This window comes from Protopterus annectens, chromosome 5.part0 (assembly GCF_019279795.1).
Source record: "Protopterus annectens isolate FY-2018-M chromosome 5.part0, PAN1.0, whole genome shotgun sequence".
Lineage (NCBI taxonomy): Eukaryota > Metazoa > Chordata > Ceratodontiformes > Protopteridae > Protopterus > Protopterus annectens.
In genome coordinates this window covers 1,742,049,961-1,742,064,638 of record NC_056735.1, presented here as the reverse complement: position 1 = coordinate 1,742,064,638, position 14,678 = coordinate 1,742,049,961, and the positions used below count along the sequence as shown (strand labels likewise).

The window sequence follows — 14,678 nt, the reverse complement described above, 5'->3', positions numbered from 1 at the left end:
TGGAACAGTTCTGCTAATTATTCCAGGATGTGTGCTATGTTTGCCAATGAGACATTTTCTCCCTTTGCAGTACTCCAAATGAGGTATCTTTTCCATTTGGCTGAATAAGTTTTCCTTGTGGAGGGTCTGCGAGCCTCCAGGATAATGTCCTTAACCCTCTGAGATAAATCTGGGTTATTTTGTTTTATGCAATATTCCAAGCAGCTAGCTGCAGAGTTTTCAAGTTTGGATGTAGGATCTTGTAGTTGTTTTATGTTAGAAGTAAGGGACATAGAGGTAGAGGCCATGCGTGTGTCCGAGACATGCTTCTCAGTAGCGGGTACCAATGCTGCCTCGGCCAGTCTGGAGCTATCAGGATTACCCTTGGCTGATCCTCTTTGATCTTCAGTAGGACTTTGTACATCAAAGGAAGAGGTGGGAATGCATTTGCTGTCAGGTTTTTCCAGCTGAAGGAAAGGCAGTCCACCCTCCAAGCAAGTGGGTGGTATGCTCTTGTGCAGAATTTCTTCAATTGGTGGTTGTGTGGGGAGGCGAACAGGTCTATCTCTGGTAGTCCCCATTTCTTTGTTATGGTTTTGAAGATATCTGGATGCAGCATCCATTCGTGAGCATCCGTGATAGTTCTGCTTAAGGTGTCTGCTAGTGAATTTTCTTTTCCTGGTAGAAATCTGGCCTGAAGTTGAATGTTGAGATTCAGGGCCACATTCCACAGGTCCATTGCCATCCGGCATAGAGGATATGAGTGTGTACCTACCTGTTTGTTGATGTACCACATGACTGTGGTATTGTCCGTCCTTATCAGCAGGTGACCTTGTTGAAGGAATGGTCGGAATGCCTGGATTGCATGTTTCACTGCCAGCATCTCCTTTAGATTTATGTGTAGATTCAGCTGGTCTTGGGTCCATAGGCCTTGTATGCACTTGTCCACCATGTGTGTCCCCCAGCCTAGGTCTGAGGCGTCCGTGGTGATGGTCTGGATTGGATGAGGTTTGTGGAAAGGCAGTCCTCTGTTCAACTGACAGGCCTGAGCCCACCACTGGAATTCTTGCTTCAGGCATGGAATTATAGGAATCTGGGCTTCTAGACTGTGCTTGTGTTGAGACCATACATTCCTTAGGTACCATTGCAACTTTCTCATATGCAGCCTGGCATGTGGAATCAATATTATGCAGGATGCCATGTAACCCAGGGCTTGCAGGACTTTCCTTGCAGTAAGCTGAGTTTGTGTTGTTAATGTCATGAAATATACTGGTAGTTGCTTTTGTTTTTCTTCTGTGAGAAAAGCCATCTGAGTTGGTGTATCCAGTTCTGCACCCAAGAATGTTATCCTTTGGGATGGTACTAGTCTTGATTTTTGCATGTTGACTGTGTAACCCAAGGCTTGCAACAGTTGTATGACCTTTTCCAAATCTTTTGTTAATTTTGCCTTGTTGTCCGCTTGTATTAGGCAGTCGTCCAGGTATGGATACATTTGAATTCCCTGAAGCCTGTAATGGGCAATTACTGATGCCAGGCATTTCGTGAATACTCTGGGCGCAGTAGATAAGCCAAAGGGCAATGCTGAGAATTGATAATGCTCTGATCCTGCAAGAAATCTGAGGTGTCTTCTGCAATCTGGTCGTATAGGGATGTGCAGGTATGCCTCCCTAAGATCTAGAGTCACCAGCCAAGACTCCCTGCCCAGCATGGGAAGAAGTTGCTGGAGGGTCAGCATTTTGAATTTTGGAACAATGAGGTATGTGTTCAGAGCGGACAAGTCGAGAATAGGTCTCCATTGATTTTCTTTTCTTGGTACAAGGAAAAGCCTGGAGTAAAATCCTTGGCCTTGTTCCATAGGCGGTACCTTTTCTATAGCTCTCATCCTTAGTAAGTTGTTGCTTTGTCTTAGAGAGTCTGTTTTTTGGCTTGGTGGTAGGTTTGGCATTCCTCTCTTTTTTGGTAGAGTGTGGAAGTGAAACCGGTAGCCTTTGTCTATTGTTTGTAAAGTCCATTTGTCTCCTGTAATGTAATGCCAGTTGTGGGAAAATAAAGCTAGTTTTCCGCCCAAGGGTGCTTCCAGTTGTTCCCTGGTAGGCGGAATCAGAGCCAAGTCATTGTGTCTGCCCTGTGGAAGTGGTTGTAGTTGAATCTGTGGCAGTACTCCTCTGGTTGGTAGGTTGCCACTGACGTCCCCTGTAGGCACCCCTGGATTGACCTCTGCCTCTTGGGCGTCTATTTCTGCCTCTCTGTGCTCTGGAGGTGTCTGGAAAGGACCAATTCTTCGAAGGCCAATTTCTGCTAAACCTCGGAGGTTGGACCTGTAAGAAATCCTTGACTGTTTGGACAGATTTTGCTTTTTCCTCCACCTTCTTTAGAACCTCCTGTGCAGGGGAGCCAAACAAACTTTGCTTCTCCATAAAAGCATCTAGGAGTTTTGACTTAACATGGTCTGGTAAGGATTGTTCTTTTAACCAGGCATGCCTTCGAATCACTGTTCCAGTCATAGCTGATCTAAAGGAAGCCTCCAGTGCATCATAGCCACATTTTAAGAAATGGTTACTGACCTGCTGAGAGTTATGTACCAAATCCTGAAGGGACTTGCGGTCTATAGGTTCAGGAGAGGACAGTTTTTTATTAGCTGGTCTAACAAAAATTCCTGGTACTGAATCATGTGAAATTGACAGTTTAAGGCCCTGGCCGAAAGAGTAGCAGAAGTATAAACCTTTTTACCCCATCTCTCTAATGCTCTAGATTCCCTTTCAGAGGGGAGAGGATTTTTGGCAGAAGCAGCTGCCACAGCTTTAGGGCCCTGTGAAATGGTTTCAGGATCTGCAACAGGAGCCTTATACAAATGGTAGTGCATCATCAACAACTGTTAGTACTGGAGGAATGGCTAAAGGCCTATGCTGTGGTAAGTGTAAGAAAGTCCTTAGCCTTTTCCTTGAATCTGAAAAATCCTGGCCCTGCCATTGAAAGTGTTCCCTCAAAGCATGTAAGGTTTCCCCAAAAGAAAATTCTTCAGGAGGAAAGGCAGAAGGAATGGAGTCTTCTGCATCGGAATCCTCATAAGGAGAGTATGGGCCTTCCTGAGGGTCTGAGATATCAGAGTCATCCGAGGAATAGTCTGTAGAAACAGGTTCGGGGGGTTCAGTCCTAGGCCTCTTATCTGGAGGGGGTTGAGAGGCCCTGTCTGGGTGAGGTTGGGATCCCCTGATCAAAGAAATGAGATCCTCAGCCAGGCTGAGCATTTGAGAACTAGAGGTAGGCCTGTGTGAGGGAGTTTTACCAGGTAAGGCCTTAGAAGATTTAGCTGCTTTAGCCCTGGAAAAAGCCTTGCTAGACATAGATGCAGGGGGTCTAGCAGCCCCACGTGCAGGGGTAGATATGTCTAAAGGAATAGTATCTGACAAATCCTGGGTGCTAGCTTCTGTAGGAGCAATTTCAGTAGCCGATTCAACCATGCTCTGTGAAGCCTCGGCTATCGGAGGCCTGCTTTCTGCCGAAGGAAGAACCGAGGACACTGTTTCAGCCGAAACCGAGACACTCGCGGTTGGCCTAACCGTGGTTTCAGCCGAAACCGCGGACCGCGAGTGTCGGTCCTTTTCCTTGCGCTTTTTAGCTAATTGCGTTGTCGGAGTCTCCGATGGCATTTTATATGCAAAAGCGGGACCAAAAAACTCCTCTGCAAACTCCGACCGACGTCTAAGCGTCCGTCGGTTGAAGGAAGCACAGGCTAAACAAGCTGATACGTCGTGGTCCGGGCCTAAACAAGGAAGGCAGTAAGAGTGGAAATCCTTATGAGGTATTTGTTTCCCACAAGTTAAACAATTATTTACTTTGTCTGACATCGGCTGAGGCAAGAAAGAGTCCCCAACGGGGTACTTAGCTTTTTAGAAGTCTTCGGTAGTAGAAATCTCTGGATCTGACTGACCGGCACTTGCGAACAGCTTCTGCTTCGGGCACCGCGCGGCAAGAAAGACTGAGGAAAATGGCGTCGGCTGATGCCTTTATACCCCAGCAGCTATGATGTCGGGTGAAGTGCGACATCAGCCGAGGCCAGACCCAGACTTTGGAATCCGGCCGACCGAGGGGCTGCCTGAGGCAGGACAACCCATATGTTAGGACTGCAGATGCATCCTTGAAGGACATCTTTATATATATCAGTTACTTCTAACAGAAATGTTAGGCGTACTTCATTATAGAAACATGACACGTGAGAACATATCTACATATAACATTTTTCTTTGGCACAGTACAAATATACAAGCTTCTGTATCATTTTAAATGAAAAATTAAAATAACTGTATGGTACAGTAAGCATGATACTCAGATATCCTGAGTCAATATTAAGAACCAGTATGATAATATGAATCAGTGAGAAGGCAACTAGACAATTCATACATTCCTTACCGGAGTTTTTGATATTTTAACATGGATGTTGGGAACCAGTGAAAATACAGCCTTTATTAGAGAAGACTTTCCAACATTGCTTCTGCCTATAAAGCATACCTAAAAAAAAAGTTTCATAATTATTGCAAGTACAGTACTAAACTACTTTGCCCCTTACGTTCAAAAAGACATTCCAGAACAACCTAATCCTGTTCAGTTTACTCATAGCTTTAAAATGACAGAAAAATAAGTGTCACTGATGAAAACAAAGAACAAACATTAAAGAAGTGCTGGGGAGATGCAGTACATCCCAGCATTGAGAAAAGGACTGAAATGGCAACTGACTTACCTATTAGACATCGTGATAGGGTACATTGTGAGGAACAAATGGCACTGACACACTGCAATGTTGATATTAACTGTGTGACACCCGTGCACTGACCCAGCAATCAAGGAACCTCAATTCTCACCACTAACATCAGTGAGGGGCATCCATATAGGGAAAGGATAATAAATACACACACAGTATAGTACAATTTCCCTTAAGAGCATCAGTCTGGGACTGGTTGCTCCCTTTCTCTCCAGGTCCCCAATAAGACTCCCCACTGGCAAAGCTATAGGCCCAGATCTCAGCCTAGTGGGCAAGCACCCTCACTGTCTAACCAGTGCGTGTCCCTGCACAAGTAGCGGACACACACACTTTGTGATGAGTTTATACAGCCACACAGACACTCTTGGGGAAGGCTGGCACAGGTTCTCTAGCTGTGCCCCTTTTACTCAGACTGTACGGTAGAAATCACTGCCACCACCCAGCTAATATTTATCAGCTACTCAATGGCCCTTAGGAAGGGTTTCCAATTATTACTGTGCAATATTATTACCCAAATGATAAGTATGATTGAACAGTCAAGGCTTATTAGAGTGACTTGGTACGGTAACACTATATACATGCAATGTACTCTAGAACTTAGATTAACTCTACATAAAACAGCCATAGTTGAAAGGTTTAACAAATATTTAATAATTAATAAAAGCACAAGACAATACTTCTTACTACACAGTGCTAGTCAAGAGTTCTAAGATCACAGAGAAATACTTAAAATAATACCGCAGAAAACTTCTGACATCACAGAAAAACAAACTAGTCTAATCTTCCCATTTCCTAGCTATATCTAAGACAAAACACAATTCTAAATAACTTACATCTACAGCAAGACAGTGCTGGTGACGTTGAATGTTCTCAAGACAAATGCTCAGAGCTCTCGGATTCTCTCCTTAAATAGATAACACAGAGCTGCTTCACATGACATCATTCTTCACACTTCTCTGGTGTTCCCAGGCTAACAGGCCTCGGTGTCTGGTTTGGGTCTTGGCTGCCTGTCCTTATCTTTGCGCTTTTTATGCATCGCAGTCGTCGGTTGCTCTGACGGCATGGTATAATTTTCTAACAAAATAATGTCGGGTGAAATCATACCGATGTTTAATAGTTCGTTTGTTAAACCTAGCACAAAACTGACAATCTGTGACGTCGTGGTCTGGGCCTAGGCAAGGGATACAGTAAGAATGAAAATCCTTATGAGGTATTTGCTTCCCACAAGAAATGCAATTATTAACTTTTTCTGACATCGGACTGAGGCAAGAAAAGGTTCCCCAACGGGGTACTTAGCTTTATTGAAGACTTCGGTCTGAAATTCGATTTGAAAATCTCAGGAGTCGGCCGACCGGCACTTGCCAACTGCTTCTGCTTCGGGCACCGCACGGCAAGAAAGACTGAAGAAAATGGCATCGGCTGCCTCTTTTATACCCCTGTCGCACTGACGTCAGGGAAGAAGCGACAGCAACCAACACCGGACCAAGACTTTGGAACTTGGGCCGACTGCGGGACCGCCTGACGGCAGATAACCCAAGTGTGATGACTGCAGCAGTGTAACACGATGAACATCTACAATTTACATTCTTTACACCTGGTCATAAACCAGAGCAATAAAGACATTTATACATGCAAATTCTAGCCATTTACTCTGGTCTTGAAACAATAAGCAGAATGCCTCCCTCTAGACATATTGACTCCGAATTTTGACAAGAGTCATAAAATGCTTGACTTAGCTTTCTTACAGCAGAGTGCACTGTTGCCACATTTTTCCAGTTCGCTATTCAATGCAGTCTTTTCACATTTAAGAGAACAAGCCTGTGGCTTACATTAATATTTACAAATGACAGAATTATCTACAAAACTCTATTTGGCTAGGCTGGCAGCCTTCACTTATCTTCACAAACTGTTTGCCATTTATCATAATTAATTTAATAGTTACAGCAATATCTTTGCAAACAAGTCAGCTATTTGTCATTAGGAAGCACAGTGTTTAATGCCATAATGAGCAGCAGAAAAATACATCATCACTCACAATGTATAATGCATTACACTGAAGTTATTACTAACCATTTGATCCGCATTATGAAACTATGCACTATATACATGGTGGCATTAATACTGCCACATTTAAGTGACTTACAAACTACTTCATGACATCGGCTACAAACTAAACCAATACTAAAGAAAATAGTCACTGACTCCAGCACTGTTGTGAAGGCTGCCAGTCTAGATAGACAGAATTATTATTCTATGTCACTTGTAAATATTAATATAATCCACAGGCTTGGTTTACAAATGTAAGGAGAACTATATATTATGATTAAACTATATGTTGTACTGAGCTTCAGAAATGTAACCACAGTGCAATCTGCTGGAAGAAAGCTGATAAGTCAAGAATTGTATGACCGTTTCATCTCAAGCTTGGAGACAGGATGTCTGGGCCAGGAAATTCTTTCGGTTGTCTTGACTTAAAGATATGGGCGGCCGCGGTGGTGCAGCGGTTAGCGTTGCCGCCTCACAGCAAGATGTTCTCCAGTACGATCCTCGGCTGGGGTGCCTTTGGTGAGGAGTCTGCATGTCCTCCCTGTGGTTGCATGGATTTCCTCTGGGTGCTCCGGTTTCCTCCCATATCCCAAAGACATGCTGTAGGTGGACTGGACACACTAAATTGGCCCTAGGCGTGAGTGTGTGGAGGTGTGTGCCTTCTGTGGAAGGTTAATTGCCGGGCTGGCAACTCGACACCGTAAAACTCCACTGCCAATCATGAGCGGACACGTGATCTGCTGTGGCGACCCCTGAGAAAAGTTGAAAGAAGTCATCTTGATTTAACAGATAATTACTAAGGTTTTACATGTATAATGTATTTTATTGCTGCGGCTTAATGGCCAGATGCAGCTTACTAAGAAATGTAAATTTTGAGTTTCTGTTAGCCTGGGAACCAGAGAAGTGTCAAGAATTATGTAATGTGAAATGACTCAGCAATATCGTGTTATCAATTTAAAACTTTCTCAGAGAGACAGAGAGAGAGAATAAAGCATTTTGGATTTTGTCTGAAGCTGACAACACTCGCCAGCACTTGCTTGCTCTGTACGCAACATATTTATTTAGAACAGTGATAAATAGCCTTTAATGTCATTGTGTTGAAGTAATAAGATTTGTATTGTGTTTTTACTATTTATTATTAAATACTTTTAAACATTTCAACTGTGGCTGTTTTGTGTAAATGTAATTTAAGCTCTTAAGAGTACATTGCATGTATTAAATGATACTGTTCAAGCCACTTCAACAGCTTTAGCCCTGGGTCACACTTACTATTTGGATAACAGTAATATTACACATTGAAATTGATCACCCTTTGGGGAGGGCCTTATAGTAGCGGATATTAGTGGTTGGTGGCAGTGGTTTCTACCTTGCAGGCTGGAGAGAAGGGGGCATAGCTGAAGAACCTGTGCCAGCCTTCCCCAGTCACTCTTTGGGGAGGGCCTTATAGTAGCGGATATTAGTGGTTGGTGGCAGTGGTTTCTACCTTGTAGGCTGGAGAGAAGGGGACATAGCTGAAGAACCTGTGCCAGCCTTCCCCAGGAGTGTCTCTGCGTTTGTATACAACTCATATCTCAAAGCGTGTGTGTGCCAGCTACTTGGGCAGGGACACGAAATAGAAGTTATGTTCTTACCATAACGTTCCATGTTAGTTGTCTTCTTCTCGCCTTCTTCATGCTGGATGGGTTCGGAGCCGACCTCGGCTCCGACTCGGCCACTCTAAAAGCTCGAGAGTTGGTTCCACCGGCTCGAGGCTCCCCTTATATCCCACAATGCTAGGCGAGAGTTACCTCAGATCTCGTTTGTAAGCTAACCCCAGCTTATAATAGTAACAGAATAACTCTAAACAGAGTCCACCTCTAACAACAGGAAAAAAGAAGGGTGACCTACATCCTGAACCAGGAAATATGCACAACAGCATATGCCTAAGAAAGAGGTGGTAGAAAGAGAGGTCACAATCACAACTCCTCTAGGTCTGTCCAGGCCAGGGGAAGGAGGGTGGGGCCTTAAGAAGAAGCGAGAAGAAGACAACTAACATGGAACGTTATGGTAAGAACATAACTTCTATATGTTAAGTTGTCTATCTCGCCTTCATTCTTGCTGGATGGGACCGCGTCCCTAGCACCTTGTCCCGGGTGGCCTAACGGAACAGACTCCTGAGAACAGTGGAACCAAAGTTAGCTCTATGCCTAGAAGCTAAGTCCAACTTATAATGAGAAATGAAAGTGTGAGGAGTAGCCCAAGTAGCCGCTGCACAAATGGTGTCAATAGGCAGTCTGTCTTGGAAGGCTAAAGAAGTAGCCAAAGCTCTGGTGGAATGGGCCTTTGGTTTATTAGGCAGTTTTTGGTGTCTAATTTCATATACAAGGGAAATCAAAGATGTTAGCCATCTGGATAATGATACCTTTGAAACTGAAAGTCCCTTTCTGCTTTCTGCATAGGAGACAAACAGCTGATCAGATTTTCTGAATTGTTTTGTTCTATCCAAGTAGTACCTCAATTGACGATGAACATCCAGGCAGTGTAATTTTTGTTCAGACCTATTGGAATATTCTGGAAAAAAAGACAGGGAGGTCAATGCTTTGATTTAGATTTGACGTCGAGACCACCTTAGGCAAAAGGACGGGTTAGTTCGTAAGGATACTCTGTCCTTATGAAACAATAGATAAGGAGGTCGACAGCTGAGTGCTTGAAGCTCTGAAACTCTTCTAGCTGAAGTAATAGCTATCAGAAAAGAGTCTTCCATGATAGCAATTTTAAAGAACAGGAGACTGCAGGTTCGAAAGGGGGAAGAATCAAAGAAGCAAGTACTAAATTTAGGTCCCAAGGAGAAGGAGGATTTCTTATAGGAGGTCTGAGAAGAAAAACTCCTTTCAAAAAGGCTTTGCAAAGCTTGTGGGACATTAAGGCAGATTCAGAAATACCCACATGAAAGTTAGAAATAGCTGCCAATTGAACTTTAAGAGTAGAGGAGATGAACCTGCATGGAAGAGTTCAGCTAGAAATTCAAGGACTAATTGGATGGAAGCAGTGAAAGGATCTATGTCCTTTCCTTGAGCCCAATATGTGAAGCGTTTCCACTTACTCAAATAAATCTTCGAGTGGAAGATTTATGGGAAGCTATCAAAATATCTCGAATGGAGTGAGATAATTGAGGAAGCCTGGCTAAGGTTGGAACTGGAGGAACCAAGCAGTGAGGTTCAGAGAGGGAGGGCGATGAAACAGACCCGACTGATGGATCAAAAGATCTGGAACTAGGTCCAGATTCCACGGTCGCTCCAATAGAAATCGATGTAGAAAGGGGAACCACACCTGTCGAGGCCAGTAAGGAGCAATGAGGATCAATGAGGCTTTCTGAGCGATAGCTTTCTGTATCACTTGAGAGATTAGTGGGAAGGAGGGAATTGCATACAGAGGTCCCGGGCCAAACTTGGACTAGAGCGTCTCTGCTGGGTTGGCCTGGTAAAGGGAATAGAGTGAAATATTCTCTGCACTTGCTGTTTTGGGGAGTAGCAAAAGATCGCAGCAAGGCTGACCCCACTTGAGGAAAATTTCTCTCACAACAGAGTCTTTCAGAGACCACTCGTGAGGCATGAGGATAGCTCTGCTCAACTTGTCCGCCATTTGATTGGACTTCCGGGATGTGCGTTGCTATCAGAAACCGCTGAGAAGAAATCGCCCATTGCCACAATCTGAGTGCTTCTCGACACAGGGGTATGACCTGGTTCCGCCTTGTTTGTTGATGTACCACACTACAGACATATTGTCTGTCTGGATTGCAATCGTTCCCAAGGGAAGAGAGTCTTGAAGGGCTTGCAACGCTAAAAGCACTGCTCTCATCTCCAGAACATTTATGTGCAAGTGGCATTCGTTTGGTTGCCATGTGCCCTGGACCGTCCTGCCCTGACAATGCCCCCCCCCACCCGATCAGGGAGGCGTCCGTTGTCAGAGTAGCAACCGGAGGGGGAAGAACAAAGGGTCTTCCCAATAAGAGTTGAGGGGAAGACATCCACCACATGAGATGCTTTTTGCACGCTTGCGTAATCATAATGGTGTGAGACATTGGAAGTTGCTGGTATGACCATTGAGTAAAGAGCATCCATTGAAGGATCCGCATGTGGAATCTGGCTAATGGAAGCAGGGTATGGCCGCCATAATTCCCAACACTTTCAGAACTAACCTGGCTTTGATTCTGTTGTTGTTGAAAAGGAGTGAGACCAGTTTGTGAATGTCTGTTATTCTCTGATGTGTTAGTCTCGCAGACATGTTTACTGTGTCTAGATTTGCGCCTATGAAAGTAATAGCACGACAAGGCGACAAAACAGAATTTTCGCAATTTATTGAAATGCCTAACTTTTGACAAATGCGAAAAGTGTAATCCCTGGCCATCAGAAGGAGATGCTTGGTGGGAGCTGTGAGGAGCCAGTCGTCCAAATATGGAAACACCTGGAATCCTTGTCGTCTCAGGTGAGAAGCTACCACTGCCATGCATTTGGTAAACACCCGGGGGGCAGTGGTGAGACCAAAGGGCAGGGCCCTGAACTGAAAATGACTGGTTCCCAGCCTGAAGCGGAGGAATCTTCTGGGCGTCTGTTCATTTTATGTGATAGTACGCATCCTGAAGGTCTATAGAGCACATCCAGTTTCCTTTGCCCAAAAGGGAAGGATGGATTGCAGCGTGACCATCCGAAATCTTGTTTTCTTGACTGATCCGTTCAAGATACTGAGATCCAAAACTGGTCTCCAGTCCCCTGTTTTCTTTGGAACTAAAAAGAACCTTGAGTAGATTCCGGATCCTTGCTGGTCTGCTGGAACTGGCTGAATTGCTCTTTTTGCAAGCAGTTTTGAAATCTCCAAAACCGCTAGATCCCTTTGAGCGGGTGGAACATCTGGAAGGGATTTTTTTGATTGATTTGGAATGCGAAGAAAGGGGATAGAATAGCCTTCGGAAATGATGGACTGTACCCATTTGTCTTGAGTCAGGGATAGCCAGGCTTCTGGGTACAGTGACAATCTTCCCCCGACTGCCTCCGAAGGTGGGCAGTCGGGCAACACCTCAGGGATGCTGAAAGGGCTTGTCAGGGAAGGCTTCCCGATTGCCCTGGTTCTGCGGACCCCCCCTGCCCCTAGGGCGACGTCTACCATTGTTATTCCCGCCTCTGGCGGGAAAATGACTCTGTTTACGGAACCACATCTTTCCACCTTTCTGGCCTTTGGGGTAAGGCCTAGAAGGAGTAGAAAAACGGACTCCGATGGCAGAAAGGGTCTTGCCATCAGTTTCGCACCTAGTCAAGGTTTCTTTCACTTGAGGACCAAAGAGAGATGATCCATCAAACGGGGGTTAGTGAAAGATGTCTTGAAGGGGTCCGCAAAATTACATAGCCGCATCCAGGCATGCCTACGTAAGGCCACACCTGTCCCTGCGGCTCTACTCGCTCCATCAGCCGCGTAAGAAAGAAGGCGCATGGAGGAGTTGGTTATGGAGTTAAAGGGTAGCCAGCTGCGTGTTCATCTTATCTTGAAAACCCGCAGCTGTAGGGTCCTTTAACATTTCACTCGCTTCCTTGATCAAGTCCCTTTGAAGACGAGTAAAATGGCATAGGTAGTTCAGCGAACGCATGGTAAATGTCGCTGACGAGAACATCCGCTTCCAGTACCTGTCCATGGACCTAGATTCCTTGTTAGGTGGATGGACAGGTACTGAAGGATCAGCTAGCTCCTTCTTAGTGGCAGCAGCTACCACCATAGCATCCACAGAAACTCCTTTTGTTAAGAACTGTTTGTCTGCTGGTGCCGTTATGAACTTGGAGGGTCTCCTGGGAGTGGGGTACACTGAATCAGGAGCCGTCCATGCCTTCTTAGCAACCACCTGCATGAGGGGGTCAAAGGGGACACCCAGGAGGTGGAAGGGCGAGCCAACGCCTCAAGATACACAGATTCATCCTCCGAAGGGTTGAGGGCTGGCCAATTTCCCCTCTGCTTCAGGATCTCCAGAATGTCTGCAAATGAGACATCTTCAGAAGGGGAGCAGGGGAACCCTCAGAATCATCTAAATCTGTGTCAGGCGTGATGGACTCAGGTGAGTCAATGTGTTTCCTCTTACACTTCCTCTTCCGAGGGGGCTCTTCTGCCAAATCAGGAGAGGCCTCGGAAGAGGATGAAATCCCCACAGGGGGTTCCTGAGGAGCTGGCTCTCTGCGGTCCGGGATGAGGGAGTGAGTCGACTTGACCTGAGGCACCGTGGGGAGGCGGACGGAGCCGACTGTGGAGTAGAGCCAGGCTCTAACACACTCCGCATGACCTCGAATGCACCCCTGTCAGACAAAGCCAGAGGTCCCCGCTCCGAGAAGCTAAGAACCTCCCTCAGCACCGACAGTGATGGCTCCGAGGCCGATGTCGGAGCCGAACTCACCAGCGCCGAAGCACCGAGAGGGAGAGGGGGGGTCGGACAAGGGTCCGATGCCACTCACCCCCTCGGAGCAGACGAGGGAAGTCCGGCGCCGAGATTCTTCCAAGGAAGAAATCGGAGCCGACGGAGCCGAAGACAACTGTATCGGCTCCGACGCTATCACAGTCTCGGTTCCGACGCGACCCGGCTCCGAGCTCGAGAGTCGAAGGAGGAATATATTGATGGACCGGGGCAGGCATCGACTGATGAGTCGGGCTCCGAAGCATCTGGGCCAGTGCCTCGGACTTAAGAAGTCGACTCACTACCCTCTGAAGGTCATGATCCGACAGCCTCGATGACCTAGAGGAGTGAGATCTTTGGCTCCGTTCAGACAGCAGGGGAGATCCTGGAGCCGAATGAACGGAGCCAAGAGATGGTGACCTGGACCTCTTCCTAGTTGTCGGCTCCGAAGGTCTGGTCGGAGCCGACACGGGAATTTCTAATACCTCGGCTCCAGCCGGAGCAGAGGGAACCACAGAAACTGTGGACTGAGACTCATCGGCTACAGCCGGAGCCGATGTAGACAAAGGTTTAGAAACCTTAGGTCTCGGCTCAGTTGTCGGAGCCGAAGACCTAGATGCCTTAGAGGGCTTCCCTGTAGATACAGAAAGGGAATCCTCTGGCTTGAGTAAGCCCCTTAAAATTAATTTATTTTTTCTTTCCTGCAGGACCCTGGGGCTGAAGCCATGGCACACAGCACAGGAGTCCTGCAGGTGCAAAGGTCCCAGACAGTAGACACAAGAAGTGTGAGCGTCTGTCAGAGACATTTTCTGACAGCACGCATCACACTTCTTGAATCCGGAGACCTTTGCTTCTTTAGACATATCTAAAGGTGTAATTACACACACAGACACAAACACACTAATTACACCCTGTCTAGTAAAATTATAATAAACCACTAACTAGGTTTTTTAAATAAGAAAAATAACACACACACTCCACTAGGGAAAGAAAAAAGGCCTGTAGGCCCAAGGGAAGAACTTAAAGTTCTTGAGGGAAAAAAACAGGAATTTTTAAGAAAGGGGATAAGAATTTCTCTAAACTAAGGGAAATAAGTAAAAATATTAAAATTAAAAGGGTTTTAATAGACTAACTTACACAAGAAAAGTCACTTACCAAGAACCGGTAGAAAACCAACACCTCGATAGCTGCAGCGGCAAACGAGATCTGGGGTAACTCTCGCCTAGCATTGTGGGATATAAGGGGAGCCTCGAGCCGGTGGAACCAACTCTCGAGCTTTTAGAGTGGCCGAGTCGGAGCCGAGGTCGGCTCCGAACCCATCCAGCAAGAATGAAGGCGAGATAGACAACTTAACATGCACTGGTCGGACAGAGAGGGTGCTGGAGGTTTTATCTTGACAACTAGGCTGAGATCTGTACCCTACAGCTGTGCCAGTGGGGAGTCTTATTAGGGATCTGGAGAGAAAGGGTGCAACCAGCCCCAGACTGA

At 45.9% G+C, this 14,678-nt stretch overlaps 1 protein-coding gene across 10 annotated transcripts in view; it reads right to left on the bottom strand.

The window, feature by feature from the left end:
* GTPBP8 (GTP binding protein 8 (putative)) overlaps nt 1-14,678 on the bottom strand; it is a 359,654-nt gene that overhangs the window by 258,542 nt on the left and 86,434 nt on the right. For all 10 annotated transcript variants that reach the window (XM_044071542.1, XM_044071537.1, XM_044071544.1 and 7 more), the window contains one exon: nt 4,390-4,488. In XM_044071542.1, the coding sequence (XP_043927477.1) occupies nt 4,390-4,488 (99 nt within the window). The remainder of the gene's footprint in view (nt 1-4,389; nt 4,489-14,678) is intronic.